Here is a 23,934-nt window from a genome sequence, read left to right on the forward strand (position 1 = left end):
CTAATAATTATAATAATATTGAATATCATTTATTTATATATATGTTATAATATATTAAAATGTATATATAATATATAATGTAATATTGTAAGTAATATCATTATTATTAATGTTCTTATTAATTAATTACATTTATTTAAATTTAATCAATTTCAAAAGTCATTTTTCCACAATTGTTTGGTGATATTTAGTTGTTTTTGTTACGTTCATATTTAGTTATTATAAACATTTCTCTGTCAAAGCAAAGCAGGAATATGAGAATCCATGACAGTTAACAGTGCCCTTAAATAAAGAATCACCCACATACATACAGTATGATGAAGAAAAACACATCTCCACGACTTTAAATTTAGTCCATTCTGATTTTCAAAGATGGATACACACATACACCCCCCCCCCAAGTGCTGCTAAGCAGATATTGTCTGCTTAAAAGCTAGCACAACCAGTCATGGAAAAGTGTAGCTTCAGTACAGTAACAGTTATTTGTTCACGAGACCGACACTTCCACACACACAAACGAGGGCAGAGCGAATCAAAACAACACCAGACAGCATGTGGCCACTGCGATAGCATTCAGTCAGATTATCGGGATTGGACGGTAAACATCGTGGATGTCCAGTGTGTCTGCCACACCGGCGACTCGAGGTCACGTGATCTCAGCGAAGGTGATGTGATTCTGTTGAGAGAATGAGACACAGGAAATGAGTTACGATCAGCAAAAACGTGAGATTATTTTAGGGCACCTACACTTTAAGAGATGACACTGCAAACCCAAACTCTTAGGGAGAAGAGAGAAATAAATGAGAAGGTTATTAAAATACAATACAAGTATGTAACACTGTAAAAAAACCCTGTAATTTTACAGTTTTTCTGTTATTTTTCTTACAGATTTTCCACGTAAAATGAAAAAAAATATACTGTTTTTCACAGATTTTTGAATGTATTTTTTAAAATACGGTCAAACCCGTAAAATTGCTGAAAAATTCCGCAAATTTGCAAGAAAACAAGGGGGAAAGTGTAATTTTACAGGAAAACCCGTTATTTTACAGTTTATTTCTGGCACCCCAGCTGTGTCCCAGCTGCCAGAAAATGTCTGTTTTTTTAACAAGATTTTCTTTTTTTTACCGTTTATTTTTGAAATACGGTCAAAAACTATAAAATTACAGAACAAGACAACACCTTCACAAGAAAAATGGGGAAAACTATAATATATATATCCTTGTATCCTAAAATTTTACAGAAAATAAAATACGGTATATTTCTGTTTTTCCAGTTTACAGAAAATTTCTGTTTTTTTACGTATTTTTTTACAGTATAGCTGTACAATTCATGTCCTAAATGAATTTAATGAGTTGATATTAAAATTTAACATTTCTATTTCAGGCACATAAGTCAGAACTTTTTTCTAAAAAGAGAGTTCAGTTTTATGTAAACACCCACATATACATATAATTAGGATCTGAAAGGAGTTTAGAAGGATTTAATGAAAATGTATAAATAAAACAGGTGGAAATTGAGTGTGTTCATCAGGGATTCGGGAAACAGCGCGATCAGAGAAAATCATTCCCCGGGTTATACCGCCGATTTATAAACTGTGACCTCGACTGGGCATGTGAGACAGCTTTCGCCAAACAAATTATCTTTTGCTTCCAGTGATATTTGCCGTGATCTCATGTAAAGAGACAAAAGCGAGATGTGAATTTTCTTCGCCGCTTTCAACTACATGGGTTCTGACAGCAATCTGTCCAGGGGATATTTCAGGAGAAAGCAAAATGGAATATCTGTTTTTCATCCAAGAAGCTTCACGGTACATTACTGGATTCAAACTTCATCTACACGGACTTTGTCGCTATGAATAAACGTCAGAAGAACATCTCGGATCGGCACCCTTGACTAAACAAGATGTTAGTGTTTGTATTGGTTGAAGAGCCCTTATATCAACACTTTTCATCTGAAGCATCAATAAACATCACGTCACGTACATCGGTGCAGTTGGATAAGCAAACAAGAACATTTAATCCCCCATCTAGACGCAAATCAACATGCAATCCGGGGTACAATCTTTCGCTTGTTTGTTCGCATGTAAGATTATTTAATACATTCATAGGTTTGGAAATAAACAGGATAAAAAGGTCTTTCTATATATGAAGACAGTCATTGGGACTCTCTTCTCTGCTATGGAGGATAAAACCACAACACGAGAGCAGAATGCTGACAGCGGTGCTTGAGAAACTGAGGATATTCAAACGTGATTAGTCTCTGGTGGTTTAGTGGTGTATTCGGCTTCTATTCAAGGTACAGAATTGCTTTTAGAGTTTTTAGGTCACCCAACTCCAACACCAAGTCTCAGTAAATGGATTCTGGAGGTGTGGCAGAAAATACAAGGCATATACGTGCAAGGAATTCTCATTACGTCACGAAAGCGTTGATATTTTAGGAAATGTAAAGACTGCCTGTTAACGAATGACAGCAAAAGAATTTTAGATAACAGCCCTTATCAAAATTCCACTTTCTGTCATGTAATCCTGTAACATTTATAACCAACATCAATATTTCAAGTATTAATAAACCCATATATTAAAGGGATGAAAATAAACATAGAAATGTGTGATACGATCCCTTTCAATCTTGTGTTAAACAGAATAAACCTTGATACAGAGAACAAACCGACAAAAAAGCCAACAAGTACCACGGTACTACCATGGTTATTTAGAATGGTCTATTTTGGAATTACCAAATTTTTGGTTTTACTTACTTTTGGAGTAGCACATTTATGGCATTAATCATACGTTTATAGCATATATTAAAATACCGTGGTATCTGATACCACCGCTGTACCAAAGAAATACTTTTTTTGTAGGCACATCATGATACAAGAGCATTAAATATGTTGCAGGAAGAAGAATAGAAGAAGATCAGATGCAACAATGAAAATTAAACTGCACAGGACCTGAGATCTTTCAGCCAAACATGCCAAAGCTCTGGGTAAAAGTTCCCTCTAACCTCACACTTCTGAGGTTGTTCTCGTTCAGAAGGTAGAACCAAAAATATATCGATAAATATTAGTGCACTCAAATCGATTCCAAAATAAATGTTTGTGTTTACTTTATAGATGGTTTTAGCGGCAACAACATAAACAAACATTATGTGGCCCAAACTTAACTTCTAGTAGATCTCCGCAAAGAATCAATAACTTTTGAGTAGTTTTAATTTAACTTCATACAATTAATATACAATAACATATTAATATAAATGTCTATTAAAATAAATTAAACATAAAATAAATTGTTATATTATAACCATACACAGACCGGAAGTTAACTTTGGGCCAGGCGCGTACATCCAATGAAACGTCTAAATAATATATGTGTGCGAGTCATGTATATTTAAATGTACAGTACAGAGTTACTATAGTTTTATTAATATTTTAAATGAGCTTTTATTTTTAGATTTTTAGTTTTTGTGTTAATTTTAGTGAAAGTTTTAGCAATTTTGGTATATGCTTTTGTCATTTTATAATTTATTGGCTTATTTTTAATGTTGCTATATAAGATTATAAGACATTTTTAGTTTAGTTTTTGATTATTATTATAATATTACTGCTTTAAACTTACTTCAGTTCATTTTTGAGGCAACATTTAAATTTTTCCTTCAGTCAAGTTTTTCCAAAAAATTGTAGGTCAATATTTTATTTGATTTCAATGAACAGGAACGTTTTCAAAGTTTTCATTTTAGTAAACTAAAACAACCTTGTATATATAAATGCATATACACATGTACTGTATATGTAACAATATTTACACAAATTTAAATAAATAAAATGTATATTATGTATAATTATAAATATATATTACACGTATTTAAATATATTAATATATACATGTATGTTTGGGTTTTATAGACATATATACACGCCACACACAAATACATTATATAAACACAAACATTTATTTTTGAATCGATAAATTGTAAAAAAATGTATTTATAAAAAAAAGTTTTCTTGCACAGTTGCAGGTATTTCAACAAAGGAAATAAACAATACCGTGTTAATTCTACACATACGATAATATTGTAGATAATTTTAGATATGCTGCATACTAAACATGTTTTCTTGACAGAAAAATGTTTATTATGGTCACAATATCAGATTTTCACTACACGGTTATCGTGGCCAAACGAATGTTTAAGACATAAACAATACTGTTTATTTTGTATTTTCCCTTTTTGGGCAATGAATTATTCTCAAAACAGTCAAACCAAAAAATATTCAGACACCAGATATAATTTTTGATATCTTTTACTAGTGGGTGCAGGACACTGTAACATGTTATACCCCAAAATTCTTCATACACTGGACTACCAGTAAAATGTATAAAATTTCGGACCAAATTATTCCGACACTTTGACCGGACCATGTTTTTCTTTCATTTCTGATGCGACCTTTTTACACCACAGACTGAACAAAATGAGGCACTGCTTGGTAATTGGTTGCCCAAAAATGGTACAATTGTGTATTTCAATTTAACAGCTGACAGCCATTCAACATAATCCATTACATACTTTTCTATCAAAGTTATCAGACATTATCCAGATGAATTTGTTCCGACACACTCTGCGTTCTTGTCATATTTTATTATTACTTTTCAAGTGTACATACAATCTGTTAATATGTTTATTCTACTATATACTACCCTGTACAATGTCTCTTATATGTTATTATCCCCCATTTTCTGTAAAATAGTCTTTATTTTATATATGCACAATTTAGAATCTTTTAGACTGTAAATCGTATTATATTGTATTGTCATTGTGTTGAATGTCTGTACTAGAAGCTTCCAACACCAAAGAAAATTCCTTGTGTGTGCAAGCACACTTGGCAATAAAGCTCTTCTGATTCTGATTCTGATTCTGATTCTGATTAACATTTACTAAAACAATATGCAAATAAACTGTGATAATGTGAGAAATGTTGAAGGTGAATAAATTTTGGCTTGACTGTAGTTTAATGGCAAAATGTAAAACAGGTGTAACTGGTGCACTGGATTGTTCACTATGTGTAGTATTAACACAACATCAATCATCATGGTTATTAATATCACGAGTGTCAATATCGAAACCCCTTAATATGTATATACTACACACGGCCAGTGATGTAGCCAATTGAAGTTTATTGGGACTAAATGAACATAATTGGGTTTTAATGACCCTGTGGTTTACTCCAGAGGTTTGGCAGCCGGGCTTCCTCACACAGGTGCGCATACGTTTATTGCCTTGTGCTCTGCAGGTGTCTGAAGCGGCTGTTTTTGCCGGCGATCCAGCTAAAGAAACTCAGGAGACGCTCTTTCAGTGTGCGAGACGACAACTCCTCATCATCCATTCTCAGTTCTGACACCTGAGGGACACACGAAGTGTTTGAAGCATCTTGTTGGCAAGAGCCCTCACTTAGACACCATTAGGACCCCTGAGAGCTCTCTGTGCTCTATGTTGATGCATCTGACAGCCTGATTTCATCACTATCGGTCGTGCTTTTTTTGTATTGTGTACCTGTGAGGCGATGTACTTTTCCAGTGGACTTTCGACTCTGGGTGAGCTGACCATGGGATTGCTCTGGTGGTCCTGTGGAGGGTCTTCGCTTAGCAGTGGTTTGCCTTTAAAGTTATGGACCACGCACACCACCTGAATATGTGAGAAACATTATGCGACATCACTGTTTAGAGATGACATTTGTTCAGAGCCAAACTATGTGAAAATACATCATAATTACTTACGAAACAAAATAACGTGTACATACAGTACATTTATTAATTTGGCATAAAACGCTTTTTAAATTAATTTATTGTTCCTACCTTATTGCGAAATTGTTTTTTTTTCTCAAGCAATAACATAGAACGACAGACAGACAAGACACATACAGTATATTGATATAGGCAGATATGGATTTACAGACAGATAATTGTAGTTCACAGCACTGTTTCAAATTCAAATGTGTATTCGTGTGCCTGTTGCTGAGCTGGCACTTTTTCTGTGTAAAAATCTATTGATGCTGGAAATAAGAAGCTCTCCTACACAGCAAACAGGGGCCAAATTAGGTCATATATTCTGCTGGTGCTTTAAATTCATTCATTATATATGCAGCTTTTAGGACTCCAGCCAAACGGCATGTTAAAAATAGGACACATGAGGCAGATATCTTTCAGAATGGCATCCCTACGTGAGAAACGGCATGCATTTTTATTTCATTTATTGGAGCGCATCTGTTACAGTAGGTGATTGTTTATGCCAGAAAAACAAAACCTAAAAGCTTTCGTAAATCACACACAGCCCCACTCATGATATCACAGCAGGCTTGAACAATTCTGTTTGACCCTCAACACCAAACAAGATCAGACTGACTAGATTACACGCTGCTAAGAAAATGTGAAACCATGTACTTCCCAAGTTGCTATGTTTTTGCTTCAATGTTTAGCGTGGTTTCCAGAGCATTGCTAGGTCACCTGAACCACAATTTTCACTCTTAAGTCTCACATTCATCATCCACTAGGCAAAAATCCCAAATGCTACCATTTAGTACACTTCCCTCAACAAGCTGCATAATTTAAGTTCAATTTGATGAGTTTCATGCCAAGTTTAATACTTGGATAATAGAGAATAGAGAACTCATGAAATCTTGCTTTACAAAAGCATCAGCACTAAACCCCTTTCCAAATTGTCACAGCGCTGAAACACAAATCACCCCACCTCCGATAAATGAACTGCTGAAGTCTATTAAAAAATCTTTAAAGAACTCGGCATGACAGGTCATTAGATGAGAGATCAACGTCTTTGAGGGACCACGCAGAAGAACATCTCTTTATCTCGACAGCAACCCAAATCAAGCCTGACAAGCGTTACGCAATGTTTCCGAACAATTTAACTCATTTTCTGATCTTTAATGAAATCAGAAGGTGGAAATGTCTCGGCTAGAATGTTATTCAGAGATTTGAGACGTTTGCAAAATCGTCACCTGAACCGACACGAAGGGTTCAAAGGACACTCCTTAAACAATTATGAGCTTTTTACTCAAATCTGTATTTAGAAAATGAATATGCAGAATTTATTAGAGGACACATGTATCATCCAGATGTCTGTGAAAGCGTACGTCATCTAAATTAGATGAACATTTATGTGCACACACATTATAAATCATAAACAGCACAAGAATATCATTATAAAAATTGACAGGGCACGTTTGAGCAATATAGTCGTTTTTTAAACTAAATTAAAACCTCATCTTTCAAAAATGCATTTTAAATAAATATTATGCCGTTAGAGTTACATCATGGCAAACTAACCTAACTTGAAAGAATCCTCCGCTCTGGCCGACAACAAAGCTTTAACAAACGTGATGTACTCACTAGAAAGATTGCGATGGCCACGCCGATGATGAACCCGGCGATGACGTCAGACCAGTGGTTGCGGTATTCAGCCACCCTGTTAATACCCATGAGGAATGCCAGACACGTCAGACCCAGAGACATGACAGGTTTAGCCAACCGGGTTCCTTTGGCTTTTATTGTAAATGTGATGTACATCTGAAAGCAAAGACGCACGAAATAACACATGACTAAACTGTGCTATATTTAAAGGAACTACTACACAAAGTTAAAAATATCTGCGGTACTTTGACTTTTGCTAGCATCTATTTGCAGCCATGTGAAAATGTTTTTGGACTAACTTTTGGGATAACCGAAACTAACTTCAGCAAATTCCTTATGGCGGCATTATGACATCATTCATTTTCAAGACCATCTGCCTTTTGGCTTAACATCTTTTGGGTTAAATAAACAAATAAACAATCGATACATTTTTTCCTGTAGAATAAACAGATTTTCACATGAATGATTTAGACCCCTGCTGTACACAGTGTACAAACCACTTTTGAGTGAATTTAAGCGTGTAAGTTCTCAGGGCAATGACAACAACCAACACTCTTTTCAATTTGTCCAAAAGGAGATTCTCATTTTGACTTTGTCCTTTATAGCAGTGTGACAAATACGTTGTATGTGACATTTCTGTCGACTCATTGTGCAAAGTTTGTGCGTACGCTGAAGGTCAAAAATGATCCGTCATCGTTCCTGTGAAAACATCACGGAAGGATAGCAATTGTTACCATGCTTGAATCTGGGGCCCGGCAGCATCATCTCTCTGCCGTCGCTCTCTTTAGTTTCCTGCTCTGTTTGTTTAAGAATTCAGAGGTCATTGTCACAATGTGACCCAATTTCTCCTCCCGCCGAAGGGAGTCAGGGTGAGCAAGCGTTTTTAGTGCATTATACTGTATGTACTAGGGATGCACCGATTCCGGTGCTGTACCGAAATTCGACTGAGATTACGACTCCCCTACTTCTGATTGGTTCATTCACTTAGGATGCTGCTTTGTGATTGGTCCCTATCTCTAAATCCCGCCCCCACACATAATCCTTACCCAAACCTTCCTAGGGGAAAACAGGGGAGTCGTATTTTCACGGGGAGTAGGATTTTGATACAACATCGGCCCGATACCAAGCTCGTGTAACGTTACTCGTACTCGTAATGACAGACCGATACCTCATGTGACAAACATAGAGCCCTATGATTTCCGCAATGTGGAAAACGAGGACGGAATCGAGGAATCCAGGCATGAAAACAGAATTTGCTGTATAACACGGAATGGCACGGAATCTGGCAAATGTATTATTTCCTAACAATTAAGAAGAAATTAGCGCTGAAGAGCTAACGAAATATTCAGATACTGTTTAAATATGTATTCTGCTTGTTTTGCATGTCTGTGTAAAAGAGTGGCGCGGTTGCGTGTACTGAACGCGCGATGCTTGTGGAGATTTCAGCGCCGGAGTTTCACTGCACGAGGACACGAACACACAAACATAAACAAACACCATTTGCGGCGGTCCGTCAAAATAAAAGTCCGTTTAACTCATCAAGTTATAACACGCTCACATTTTACCACACCACCCCCTTTCATTTTTTTATAATTCGACCACAGAGTTTATTGTTTACTTTAGTAAATATGCTAGTAAAATTGTGCTACTTATCATTAAAAAATAGAACTTAATTAAAAAATAGTACTTCGATTTAAGTAGACCTAAAAACAAAAGAAAATGTACCTGTAAGATACTGGTTTATTAACATAATTATACAGGCATCGGTATAGGTATCGTCGAGTACCAGAAAAAATATCGGTACTCGTACTCGGTCCTCAAAAAATTGTATCGGTGCATCCCTAGTATGTACTACATGTCTGCATCGATCAAAAAATCATGTACTCTGTAGATATCTTTTGAACACTGTGTCTCGAGTCAAGAAAAAGGCGTCTGAACTGCTCAAGGGCTGCGGAGAGTAAGCTGTCAAAATATCAATTCTACACACTACTGCACAGCAGTGAAATTTGCCCCGCAGAGACACAATACTGTACGTCCTTCCTATCAGGTCAACCGGCCATCGGCTGAGATATAATTAGATTTACACCATCCCATGGCAAAAACTGCCTTTATTTGTGACAGCCATCCTGCTTTACAACCGACAACGTCACATAACATTTATTTAATCCCTTCATCAAACACGCTCAGTTTGTCAAAACACTTTTTGAAGAATGTAAATCTTATCTCATGGGAGTCTGGCAAAGTTGTGAAAGTTTACTCGACTCGAAATATCCTGCCAGCTCTTCAGACTTAATTTACCGCCTCATTCTTCACAGGTGCAAAATGTGTTCAAGGAGCGGGTGCAATAGATTCAGTACCTCTGTGCTGTTTAAAGTTTTAGTGAATTTAACACATTTCGCTTGTGTATTCCAATGTCAAGGACCTTCATTTTTAAAATGAATGCAAGTTTGCCAAAACAAATATGAACCCAAAGCCTCCACATTCCACATTTCATTCACAATATTAACCTTATACCAGTGGAGGCTAACGTAACGTTACTAAATAAATTGAGTTTTGATTCTTTTGATAGAAGCTACAACAATGTCTGACCTTTATAAGTGACAGATCTTTGATTTGAGAAGCAAGTTCACAGAGCACCTGGTTGGAAATCTGAAATTCAAAGCTTCCTCTACACAATAAAGCAAAGTCTGAAGACACTAAGCAGATTTCTCACATTAACGTTCTTTTCGAATCTGTCGAAATGCCGTGAGTCATCGGGACTCGACTTGACAAACTGCCCCCCGACAATATTCTGTCCCCGTGGAGCGGGATTTCCTCACGGGACTGTCACACATCTGGAGCTCGTCGCTGATGAGAGAGAAGATTAAACCAAGCCATATGCTCATCGCTTGATTTTTGGATTCTGTGTGCAGCGTAAACCAGCGCAGGAAGTCTCGCATCATCGCAGTTGATTAAACGGCTTGTTGAAAATTAGAGAGGCTGTACAGTGATTAAAATGTGCCAATGAACAAAAATACTGAAACAAGAGCTCATGTGTTAGTCTTTGGCTTGGTTGACTCATACTGTACAATAGCTCATCTCAAAATTGCTAAATTAAAGGGATAGTTCACCCAAAAATAAACATTCTGTCATCGTTTATTTACTCTCATGACGTTCAAAATCTGTATGTGACTAATTTTTCTGTGGAACACAAAAGAAGATATTTTGAGAAATGTCTCAGTGGTTTTGTGTTCATACAATGGAAGTCAATGGGGGCCAATGTTGTTTGGTTACCAACGTTCTTCAGAATATCCTCATTTACTCACCTTACAAACCTCCTTCTTCTGCAGAAAACAAAAGTATTCTCATTTTTGGGTCAACCGTCTCTTTAATTGTTTAAGGTTTGAGGTTAAATGCAAGCCTTAATGTTACAAGAATATCAATGCAATGTTGTCCTTTAAGCGGGACACTAAACAATTAAAGAAATCTATCGCAAGAAGGTCACTGGCCATGTTTTTAGCCGATCATCACTCTTATTTCTTTTCTCACCGGTGGCTTTGTTGAGGGTGGCCGCAGCATTCATTGTCAAAATGATCCTTGACTATTTCCCCTGGTACCTATTAAAGCAAAAACCTCCCTGTCACAAACGCCCGTGTTCACGCTCTCCTACGCATTGTGCCGTATCTGTGCGCTGTCAGGCTGAGGACAGAATCCAAATGAAGTTTCCGTGACTTTGCATCTGCATTTGAAAAGCAGCCCTGCGTGGTGCCATCGCTCCGGGATGCTTAAGCGTGTTTCGTGAAAATCACTCCAAGACGCTGAGATATACTGTACATATCAATGACCCACGCCGGCTATTAAACATGCAAACCTGCTGCATACAATTGAGGGTACAAGATGTGCTCATTTTGTGAGGAGCAGAATTCACCTTCATACACCTGCTGAATGTAAACAGATCAAAGCCAAAACCAGACTGATGGTTGTCACTCTCCTTTAGCTAATTTAAAGGGATAGTTCGCTAAAAAATCATTTACTCATTTCCAAACCTGTATGACTTTCATTCTTCTGCAGAACACAAAAGAAGATATTTTGAAGAACGTTGGTAACCAAACAACACTGGCCCCCGTAGACTTCCATTGTATGGACACAAAACCCAATGATGTAAAAGTTGCATGCTGAAATATGATTTTTACTATTTTGCACTTGTATTTACAGTAAGAAATGTAAACCATTACTCCTCAGTACATCATTAACTGCATGGACAGCAGACCTTAGGTTTTCAGAGGAGAAAGTAGGATCTATGACTTACAGCCAGATAGACTGCAGCGTACGCGCTGAGCGCTGCTTCTTTGGAAGGGAAAGTCTTGCGAGCGCGGAGTATATCATCTTCGTTTCCAGTGCAGGCCTCCTGATGGCTGATGTAGCGCAGCGCCTGCTGGCAGCCCAGGGCCGTGTAGTTTGGCTTACACACCGTGAGGAAATGAGGGGCCAGGTTGCCCGTAACCACCTGACCGGCGTTCACAAAGATGTCTGTGGTGAAGAGGCCAAACAGGTACACACCTGAAAGAGGAGAGATTTTTACAGATATACGTGTAAACATGTGGTTGACAGATATATCAGGCCAATCAAGAAAAACTTGCCATCAAGGTAAAACGTTTCTGGTTATTGAAATCAAATAAAACGTTGGCCTAAAATTATTGGAAAAACTAAACGAAAAATGAAATTTTGCCTCAGAAAGGTACTAAAATTATAATAAACAAAAACTAAAATAAAACTGCATTAATCTTGCACAGCAACACGTATAATAATAAAATGACAATAAAAAAATAAAATAAAATAAAAGCAAAACTATAACTCTGCTGAGAACTTTGGATCCATTTTATTGTGTTTTTTAAAGCTGCAATCGGTAAACTTTTGTTTCTATATCGTCCTCAAATGCGATCAGCTTACTGTTGCGAATCTAAACAATTTTGATGTACTTGCTCAATACCTGATTTTTTGTTTATTTTAACCATGAAAAGTTATGTAATGCACCTTTAAATATTTACCATTTTTATTTTATTTTATTAGAATTATGCACTGTATTAATGAATGAATTTATGAAATGATTAATGAATTTATTAAATTATTAATCATTTAATGAACGACATAAAATTATCTAATTCATTTAGTTAATTTCATTTATTACATGTGCATAAGAGTTCCTGTTTAAACTGTAATTGATCAATCATAACATTTTCTACATTTAAATTAGAAATACATAAAATACATATATTAATTCAATAAACTTAATTCAATGGAAAACATTTCCACACAATTACTTTAGGTATGTACAACAAAAATGTAATAAGTTATTTTAAAGAAAAAAAATGTTGTTGATCTTAATCAATTTATGTAGATAAACTGTTTCTAGTGTTACGTGACACATAAAAATACAGTGGCCTCCCAAATCAAATTAACTTAAATCAATCTTTCTATATGTCTAATTTATTTTTTGTGTCATCTATACATCTGATAAATTAGATGTAGATTATGTACAATCAGATCATTTTTTCTGGGGGTTTACATACAAGAATATAAATCGTCCCTTGATAATGGACTGAAAGTCTTTCTACACACTCCTTTCGTCTGATGTTAAGATTCACACGAAGGGTATATAATCCCTTAAAGAGAGTTTATGAAGGTAGGGCTTAAAACACACATTTTAGAAAATTGGTTAGATTAGACCACAGGCGTGCTTGGCCTGTTTAAGTGGGCTCGGTTCGCACAAAGTGTCCCGAAACCAAAATTTGCTGCTTACACATTAAGGTGAGGCACACGACTAAGATGAGATGAGATGATCTCCACAGTGGCATTCATCCGGTCACTGAGCTGCGAGGACGCATTACAGGAGCAAATGTTCAGAGCTGATGAGGTATAACCCAAACACACATAATTAAACAGTCTTTCTCATACTCGCTCTAAACCCAACCATAATAACTCTGGGAAAAGAGCTAAAACGCTCAAATTACACTTGAGCCCTGCTAACCACTGGCTTCACACATTATTAGTGACCAAAGTCATATGAATGCTTAGGGATGGGGCTAATTATAAAAGAATTTGTAAAGTGCTACTTAAAATAATGTGATCTAAAGTTGAACTGCAGGACAACTTCCAGGACTTTACAGACATTTATAGAGTTATTAACATTTGAAATTGAGTAAATGCTTCCAGTAAATTTTCCAATATATTATATCTTTACTGTCACTTTTTTTTGAAAACAACAATTTTTGCAATTACAATTTCTGTCATCATTTATTCGCCCTCATGACATTCAGAATCTGTATATGACTTTTTCTTCAGTGGAACACAAAATACGATATTTTGAGAAATGTCTCAAATGTCAATGGAAGTCAACGGGGGCCAGTGTTGTTCGGTTACCAATGTTCTTCAAAATATCTTCTTTTGTGTTCTGCAGAAGAAAGTCGTACACAAGGGCAAGTAAATGATGAATAAAATGTCATTTTGGGGTAAACTGTGCCTTTAAAAAATGATACAGACGTGATACTATGTTGGGTTGGCACTTGTTATGTAAATCAATGCCAAATGTAAAATCTGGGTCTTAAAGCAACAGCAGTTGAAAACCTCTAGCTAGAGCCAAGTCATGACAGAAACATCACATATTAGTTTGCCACTCTTCTTGCTTCATAATATAACCTGTTCTGGGGATTTTTACAATGACAGATATTAGCCTAAGGACAGGAAGTCACCCTGGTTTCTTCGTTCTTCCAAAATGTCATGTTCTGCTTGTTTGTAATCATCTTTTCAGCTCAACAGAATGACAGGCTTGACAAAGACATTATTATAGCCATTGAAAGACTTGTCAACAACAAGTCATTTTACAACTGTTGGCAGAAGAATTCACTAAACGATAATCTAGCAAAGCGTAGCATGCCATGTTTTCTGGTGTGAATGCAGTTCTTTGGAGGAACACGCCTCATTTACTTTTTGTGTGACATATTCAATGCACGTAGGACTTGTACATTATTATACATATCTTAAAGAGTAAATATTTTGTGATTTTTAAGGTCCTATACTTCGGTTTATGGAGTGTCCAACAACAAGTTTACTTACATACAAGGTGTAAAAACACTTCCATTTTCTAATAATAGGCAGTTATTATTACCTCACTTCTTGACTGACTCTCAAATTATTCGTTCGGCGGTTCATCTGTCTAATCCCCTCCTTTCTGTCAGCCTAATTTGATCTGATTGGTCAGATCAGGGGTCGGCAACCCGTGGCTCTCGAGCCGCATGTGGCTCTTCTGCCCCCCTGCTGCGGCTCCCTGCAGTCTTTATAAGGCCTGTCATGTTTATGCCTGGCAGTGTTGGGTAAGTTACTCTGAAAAAGTAATTAATTACTAGTTACTAATTACATATTCAATAGTGTAGTTAGATTACTGTGCAAATTACTCTCTCCAAAAAGTATTTAATTACTTATTACTAATTACTTTCTATATCCTATATCGACCTTGACTAGTTAAGTAATTCAAGGTTAGACACGAAACGACTCCAATTCATTCAAATAAATAACAAAAAGCTACATAAAGTACTCTTATTAACTGACTAAAGTATTACAAATGTGAGAAAGTTGCATTAATACATGCATTTAAAATTAGACTTTGAATTGTAATGTCATTTCCACTATTGTATACATTACACAGTTTAGTTCAATTACATCCGAAGTAACTGTAATTAAATTACGGAAAAAATATGAGTAATCCCTTACTTTACTTTTTAAGGGAAAAGTAATTAAATTACAGTAACTAGTTACATCCAACACTGATGCCTGGTATTAAGATGCGTTTTGGTCGATCGGATCACAAGTGGACGAAAGAGGCACATATCCGTTTACACCTGCTGCTGTAATCCGTCTATTCTGTCCACTTTTGACCCCTTCTGTCCTGATGAAAATATCTGAAAAAGCATACACATTTACCCAACCATACACCCTGGCTGAGTAAATATATTTGCTTTTTCAGATATTTTATTCGAATAGACTAAATAGGTGCATGCAATGTACAATATGAGCGCGACCAGAGATGACAGAAAAAAACATACAGAGAGCAGCGGTTTTATTTCTGCTTTGACAGATGTGAGACAGCGCCGAACAATGTATGCTTGTTAGAAATGGAATGGTGAGAAAACATTCTGCTTGGTACGTTTTTCGTCTTTAAACCAAACTTTTAGGTCTTTAGCCGGCATAGTTTAAATCCTGTCTGGCTAGCGTGCTTCTCATAAGATTTACGCATCATGTCCGTATGCGGAGTGTAGTCGGTCTCTTGGGGCTGTTCATCAAGCGGTGCAAAAACAAAAGCCAAAACTAAAGTTCACAGAGAAAAGCTGAAGTCTAACTAAAGCAGCGCGACGCTACTCTCCTATTGCAACACTCCCACTTCTTGCCAGGGACAAAAATTTATAAATCGCTAACATACAATAAAAATCACACTATATTGCCACCTAGTGGTGCAACTGGGTTACTACCTCACATGCATAAGAACCTGTGTTTTTTTAAAGGTTACATATATTTTGCGGCTCCAGACAAATTTTATTTGGTGGGAGAGGGCCCAAAATGGCTCTTTTGGTCACAAAGGTTGCCGACCCCTGGGTCAGATGGTCTAGTCTGCTGTGATTGGTCTACCGCGTGCAGTGGCGCAAATGGAGCGTAGGAGGGCATAACACGGAGTCACGCAAATCTGACCCGGAACTGAAATTAGACCGACAGACGACTCGTTCGCGTGATTCAAATTCGACTCCTTTTTTCCTAAGCCAATAACTTCGTTATTCGTTCATTTTCGGCTTTACAACTCGGCAGACTGCCTACATTCACACACAGCAACATTACAATATGCATGCAATGTCATTTTAAGGACATGGTAATAGTTACTCTTTAAAGTGATAGTTCACCCCGAAATGATAATTCTGTCACCCTCTTGTCATTTCAAATCTCCATGACTTTCTTTCATCTGCAGAACACAAAAGAATATATTTTGAAGAATGTTGATAACAGAATCTGGTAGTACCCATTCACTTCTATTGTATAGACACAAAATCAATGCAAGTCAATGAGTACCGCCGTTGTTCAGTTGCCAACATTCTTCACAATATCTTCTTTTGTTTTCTGCAGATAAAAGAAAGTCATACAGATTTGAAATGACAAGAGGGTGAGTAAATGATGACAAATTTATTTTTGGGTGAACTATGCCTTGTATATACGTTTAAGAAGCTTTATACATATTGCCATTGCACATATACAGTAAATCAATATTCAAATATAAAAATGCATTTTATCTGAGAATACTTATAAGTACTTGTACTTAATAAGAATTTACTGCGGTGCAATACAATGCTCTACAAACCGAGCTCAATAAAATCAATAATTTTAATCTTTTAAATCCCATAATTCAACAATAAAATGCCTACAAAATAAAATAAATAACATATTGAACGACTGATATTGATCATTTCTATTAGCATCCTAACAGACATATTTTTGGACAGTCTCCTATTTAATTCATGCGGATTCATCTACATGAACCAAGATTTCTTCGCAGACGCAGATGAGAGAGGAATGGAAGCTTCTCCGAGCTGAACGCGAGCGTACCATGACCCACAGCCATTTTCTAAATTTAATCTCTCGTGAAGAACAGCGCTGCGTGAGTCATTATGCAAATAACACAAGCCAATGACTCCAGGTTATGAAGCAACTGGTCTCATTTGAAGTCTTTCTGTGGAGATTTGCCATCAACCCTAAAACGAATCTAGAGAATCATCATTCTTCAAAATGTTTTCATTTCAAGCACCATGGCTGGAAATAAACACAACATTTTCTAAACGCATTAATTCCTAGTGAGATTTAAAAGAATTTACCAAAAATAAAAACAGATAATAACAGTCCTGGATGCAAACGACTTTATAGTTTTGCCAAAATACCAAACAGAATAATAGTCATGGCACAAAATGTCTTGGAGATATCATATGAAATGTATGATGCATCATATATATGTGCAAAGGCTTCCAGTGCCTTATTTAATTCAATTTCACCTTTATTTCATTTTAAACTCATGTGCCTTTTTCTTACTTGGTGCATTTCAATTGGAAATACAAACCATGGTGAAAAGTGACTTAAATGTCAATCTCTTTCTTACAAAAAGGCATGGAAGTCATTGAATATAGCCCACGAGTCACATAGATTAGTTTTAAGGCGCTGCTTGGCCCAATTCAAAGCTTGACAGCCCCTGAATGCCGCTAACTCCATTTTTAACAGAAGGGATCAATGTTAACAATATTTAAAATGTCCTCATATGTTCCACAGGAGAAGGTCAAAAGGTTCGGGATGACATGAGGGTGAGTAAATTTTGAGCAAACGGTCTCCAAACATAAAAAACAACACCTTTTTAGCCAAACCCTTCAAAGAGCCCTTGTGAAGAATCAGAGATCTGGGCCCGTATATATAATACTTCTCAAAAATTCTCTAAAGACTAGTCTTAAACTTTGACTTAAGTGTCAACAAATTCTTAATAATAAGTAGGACTTTTTTAAGATTAGGAGACTTTTATAAAGAAGCTAAAAGCAACTTTCAGTAAAGTTTAAGACTGATTCTTAAGTTCTGACAATGATTTAAACACAAAATGGCCGCCCTTGACCCCTGAATCAGCCAATAGGGAGCCTGCAAGGGTGAAGTCAGAGCAACATGGCGCTATTTATTCAAGACTGAATTAAGACAGTACTTAATTCAGACATTACATTAATATATTTTTTTATTAATTTATATACTGTATATGTACAGCTGCAATCCATAACTTATTTGGATAAAATAAAACAAAATTTAATTTTGGGCAAGTACATAAAAATCTGTGTTGAAAACGGTCTGCCTACCTTCCCCTGATTTACAATGGTACGCTTATAATAGTGATTGATATATCGATAAATTTAACATCAGTTGACTTCAACCCATATGAAAATAAATACATAAAGTAACCGGCAATTTCATTTTTCAAACAGAGATGGCGACAGAGATGCAAAAGTTAAAAATTGCCGTTTCAAAAATGTATTTTGCAAATATGTGCAAAAATATTACAAATATGTATCCACATTGGCTTGGTTTCATACACTGTAAATCAAGTTTTAACAGTTAATTTAAAGAATTAAGCTGCTGAATCACATACACTCACAGCTGTATATAAAGAAAAGACCAAAGCTGCAAATCCTTAAAAAATGGATTTAACATTTTTTTATTACTATATTATTTCATGAACTCCCTGTCATCATATCATTCCAACACATTGTTTCTTTGTTGTAAAGTCCATGGTCTCTGCCTCTGTTCTGCCGTCTTGTTCCTCTTAACTAGGTTAGCTGAGGAGCTGAGACATAGTCTTAACACTTAGGAAACTTTATGAATCCCATTTATTCTTAAGTCTAGGAATAAGAGTAAAATGACGTCATTCTTAGAATTTTGACACATTTAAGAGTACATTTTTACTCTAAGATGCTTTATACATACGGGCCCTGATCTCTTCCCGGCCGCTTTGAGACTGCTGTTGAAGGTTGACAGATGCTGTCAGGTGAGATGAGGTGATCTCCGCACCCCGCAGGAGGTTTACGGACAATTGCGCTTATCTGATTTGTCTTTTAAGACCGCTTAATGCATACCATCCAGGAGCTTGACATTGCATGCTTTCAAACCTGAAGTAAATTCTGACTAAAAATGAAATCATTCTTGTTAAATAGCAGCATGTGTAATGAGCAAATGGGATTTAATCGGGAGATGGAAGTGGATTTCCTCTTGCTAATAATCCATAACGGTGCTGTTTCCTTATCTCCCTAAAACACTAAGGCATTTGTGGGAGAACATTACAGAGAAAGAGAAAAATAAAGACACGGAGAGAATGGACGTGAGTTACAGCACAAAATCTGCTCTTTAATCTGTTAAACTACTTTAAGAACATGTGTCTTGGTTGGAAGAGCTTTGCCATCCTGATGCTGTAGGACACGTGAGGTTACACAGGTCACACAAAATACCTGTAACTCATATAAAAGCTTTTTATTCAACAAACTCAGTGTTGATTGAACTTAAGCTTCAGGAACCTGATTCTAACCTGAAGTCTAAAGGTTTCAACTGCAATAACTTACGCTCTCTCTGTGGAGAGGGACAAACCACTTCCATGTAATTCCCACGGTTTAACTGTAAATTGAATGTCAGGGCTGAAAGCACAGAGTTCCATAAAAAGATCCATAAAACGTAGCGAAATGACATACCGAGGAAACGGAAAGTTCTCCTCACTAAGGGGTTCAGGTAGCAGCAGTCTCCCGTCACGATGGTCTTCTCCCGAGTGTCAAGGTCTTTCGACGTGTACTGTATCAAGAACAGTACTGTTTCTGTCACGGTTATCTGAAACAGAACACAAAATGATGCTATTAAGTCTAAAATAATGTTAGCAATTACATTTTTACATTTTCTTAAAGTCCCCCTGTGGTCGATAATTTTATCCCTTAAAAGTAATCGTTGACCATCAAAATGACATAATTAAACATCCGTATGCGCCATCTTTGCATATTTATGCCTCAAACTGCTGATCCACAGGGGTCAAATGTGATTGGTAACAGGTTTATGACATCATTAACCGGAGCAGTTTCAAACCGCATTTTTGTAAACTGCAGGGCCCAATTGCATAAACTTAATTTAAGACTGCGTCTTAACAACTAGTCTCACTGACTAGCAATTAGTTAGGACTATCTCAATCGGTCTTACTTTTCATATTTCAGTTAGCCCAATCTACCTTTTCATGCAACTGATTTAAAAAAGTTATGACCAGTCTTAGCAGTCAGAATAAATTTAGATGATTCTAACACCGTGTCTACACCGGACGCGGTGCAACACGACAAAAGACATTAGAAACGCATTAGAACCCATTATAATATTAAATTTTGTCCACACTGAATGCCGCGCGACAAACCCATTGAGAACAAGCAGGTAATCATGTCGCGTCGCGCCTGTCGTGTCCGGTGTAGACACGGTGTGAGACCAGTAGACATATGCCCGGTTAACCGAAAATATTTATGCACAACTTGTGAGTGAAGTACGGTAAAATGCTGCTGCATCGGAAAGCCAGAGGGCGCTCTCGTGCAGAAACTCCAAATACGCACTGCAGAAGAAGACCACAACACACGTAGTAGTAGGAAATGCCTAAGCACATCTTTTTATCACCGATCCTCAAGCCTCCTCAGGTATTTTTATGATAATAAAGTATATTTATAATGATCATGTTTGACGGGTGTTGCTTTTTCAAATGCACATTATAAGCGACTCATACTCGCACTGCTTTTAGATCGAGCAGCATTTCCTACTGATCCCAGAGACGTGCTTCACCGACAAGCTACGCATCAATAAAATAAATGATACCTTGCATTATCGCAACCGGCCCCAATTTTATGCAGAAAATACTCAGCAATGGTTTAAAATGATAAATTTGCACATGGTTTGTCTTAAAGCATATTAAAAACACCACATAAACATATAAACAACTAAAATTTTCACCAGGGGGTCTTTAAGAAAAAACTGTTGCTATGTGGTAAGTCTCTCCTCCCTGTTTTATAACGTATAACTTAAAGGGATAGTTCACCCGAAAAATTTAAATTTCCGTCATCATTTAATCATTTAAAACCTGTATGACTCTTTCTTCTGTGTAACACAAAAGAATATATTTTGAGAAATGTCTCAGTGGTTTTGTGTCCATGCAATGGAAGTCAGTGGGGGTCAATGTTGTTTGGTTACCAACGTTCTTCTTTTGTGTTCTGCAGAAGAAAATCATTGAGGTTTGGAATAACATGAAGGTGAGTAAATAAAGAGCATTTTTTTTATTTTTGGGTGAACTACCCTTTAACAGTTTGAGAACAAGCATCCAGCTATAGCAGCCCACTGAAAGATCAGTGGGGTTTACGCAGCCAGTTCACATTGCTGACACACAACACAGGTGTTAGGTGTTTGCAGGTATAGAATAAAGAAGCTGTCTAAGATTTTCTGTGGCTTTAGAGTTTTGCCAAGAATGCAGCAGGATGCTTTTTCTGTCTCAAGCTGGGATGCATCTAGGGTGGATGTTAACAGACCGGAGGTTAAGACAGACAGGTGATGTTGATACAGAATGTGGTGTAAGATGGGATTTTAGACAGACGGGATGTTACACAAAGAAAGCACTCCTGCTGCGTGCCAAATCAAAAAAGGTGCCGGTTCGTGAAAAGCTATAAATGAGACCTTATTTTTAGTTGCCAATGGAAACGAGGGAGAAACAGAACATACAACTGAGAGAGAAAGAGTTTAGAAAATAGCAAGAATGAAAAAGAGACACAATGGATTCAAACCTGACAGTTCTGTCTTCACGATGACTGTTACATTTAGTTTGGAGTTGTGTTGAGCTGACGCTCATTACGAGAATAGATTATTTCTATCCCATAAATCAAGACTAGATTGTTTTCTGCCCTTATTAGCCGCAATTAGCAAAACAAGTTGAAAGTTCCTGTTGCTAAATTGTTAGAGCGCTGTGTTTGCCGCGGAAGGTCACAGGGTCGATCCTCAGGGCAATGTAAAGTGCTCAATAAAACGAACGCAACATTTTTCTCACATATTATAGCTGCAATCTCAATCTTTACATTATGTAAAAATGACTTTATGCAGAAAACAGTAAATCACAAAAGAATGATTTTAGCTGGGTTTGCACATACAGGGTCACAATTGACCCTTCGCAAGCGGTTTGATTGACAAACGATCTGACCAATCATAACGGCGATATTATGTGCCCCCCCCGTGACTGACCGCCATTTTGTCCGACAAACAAACCAGTCCAACAAACCTGGCGTGGTAGAGCTTTGGGTATTAATATGAAAAATAGCTTTTTTATTATTGTAATAGTAAACAGAGAGATATATACCCAGCTTTAATGGACGTTCACACTATAATGATAAACAATAACCAAGTTTGCAAGCTGGCAAGATATGCTTTGCGTCCCTTTGATGATCGAGCGCACCTTCCGCCTTCAGAGAGCCGCATTTGCAGTGACATTTTAAAGGAAAGACGTTTTCAGCAATGAAGTTGTAAAGCAACAGCTGTATTGCGTTTGTTGTATTTAACACAAATTAAGATTAAGACACTGATGGACTGTTATTCTTTTCTGTACTGAACTAATATTTAAAAGTTTCCTTTCGTCTTCGCAAAGAAGGATCACGGCCGATCAAAACTCTGCCCGAAGTTACTCACTCTCTAAATTTGTCATTACTACAAATTTCGGAGTAAATATAAACACCTAATACACCACATTTAGGTTAGCTATACAGCCATTTGTGTGACAGTAGTAGCCTACTGCATTGTGCGAGTTGAGAATTAACGTAACGTTATTGTCTGCTGGTGTGGACGCAAATATAGGTATAATTACAGTAATCTCAAATCCTGAATGTATCCCTCGAATGCATATTGTAGATCTTTCTGTCTGAAATCAGCATGTCATTTTTCCAGAAATTCTTCACTATTTCCCCAGAGAGTGCACAAATTTACACTGGGAGCGCATGGCTGATACCGAAAGCTTGCCGGACATAGCAACAGGAATGAAGGGGAGCGGGGTTTTGCGAAGGGTCAATTAGAAATATAAAAAGCAGTTTTAAAAAACACCACTTAAAGTGATAGTTCACCCAAAAATGAATATTCTTTCACCATTTACTGACCCTCCTGTCATTTTAAACCTTTCCTTCTTTCACAGAACAGAAGATGTTTTGAAGAAAGTTGGTACAGGAACAGCAGCACCCATATCCTTCTATTGTATGGACACAAAACCAATGCAAGTCAATGGGTGCCGGAACTGTTTGGTTACCTACATTCTTCAAAATATCTTCTTTTGTGTTCTGTGGAAGAAAGGAAGTCATACACGTTTGAAATGACCAGAGGGTGAGTTAATTATGACAGAATTTACATTTTTGGGTGAACAATCACTTTAAACACCACAGCTAACCAACAATGTTCACGAAGTGGTGGCCACTTTTTCTGACCCTGTTTGTGAGTTCTGGTATAGTGAGGCTGACTGGGGTGCAAAGAGCAGCCTGAAGACACACATGACGACCTTGAGGGTTCTTCCGGTTCTGTCAGTGTGATTTATGAGATTTTCAGGGGTTCGGCTTTGGGGCTTAACCAGGAACGATCCTCTACCACCAAAAACCGAGAGACTTAATCTCACATTCTCATACACACAGCACACAAAAATTTGTATGAGGGAAGTTTAGAGGCTCTCTCTGCCCTCCATCCTCACTTCAAAACAGCAGAACAACTGCCCAAGGCCTCACACATACACACACACACACCACAGAGGAATCTAGGTTATGAGCATCCAACTGCAGAATAAAACATAATAGGATGAGAAAGGAGACGACAAATGGAAACAATATATCCACTTTTCTATTTTAATAAGTCATGACCATCAGGAAATCACTTTAAAATCAACCTGACGCTACATTTATATTTT

General features: G+C 36.9%; 1 protein-coding gene across 2 annotated transcripts in view; it reads right to left on the reverse strand.

The window, feature by feature from the left end:
* Positions 1–150: 150 nt before the first annotated feature.
* plppr5b (phospholipid phosphatase related 5b) overlaps positions 151–23,934 on the reverse strand; it is a 39,425-nt gene continuing 15,641 nt past the window's right edge. The window contains exons 4-8 of one of the 2 annotated variants that reach the window (XM_057322427.1): positions 19,691–19,823; positions 11,704–11,954; positions 7,395–7,571; positions 5,545–5,676; positions 151–676 (exon numbers count right to left, since the gene is read on the reverse strand). In XM_057322427.1, the coding sequence (XP_057178410.1) occupies positions 647–676; positions 5,545–5,676; positions 7,395–7,571; positions 11,704–11,954; positions 19,691–19,823 (723 nt within the window). In that variant the 3' untranslated portion in view covers positions 151–646. Of the gene's footprint in view, positions 677–4,076; positions 5,393–5,544; positions 5,677–7,394; positions 7,572–11,703; positions 11,955–19,690; positions 19,824–23,934 lie in introns of those variants that run through there. The other variant, XM_057322426.1, reaches the window with a different exon arrangement.

The sequence above is a fragment of the Triplophysa rosa genome, linkage group LG23 (assembly GCF_024868665.1).
Source record: "Triplophysa rosa linkage group LG23, Trosa_1v2, whole genome shotgun sequence".
Lineage (NCBI taxonomy): Eukaryota > Metazoa > Chordata > Actinopteri > Cypriniformes > Nemacheilidae > Triplophysa > Triplophysa rosa.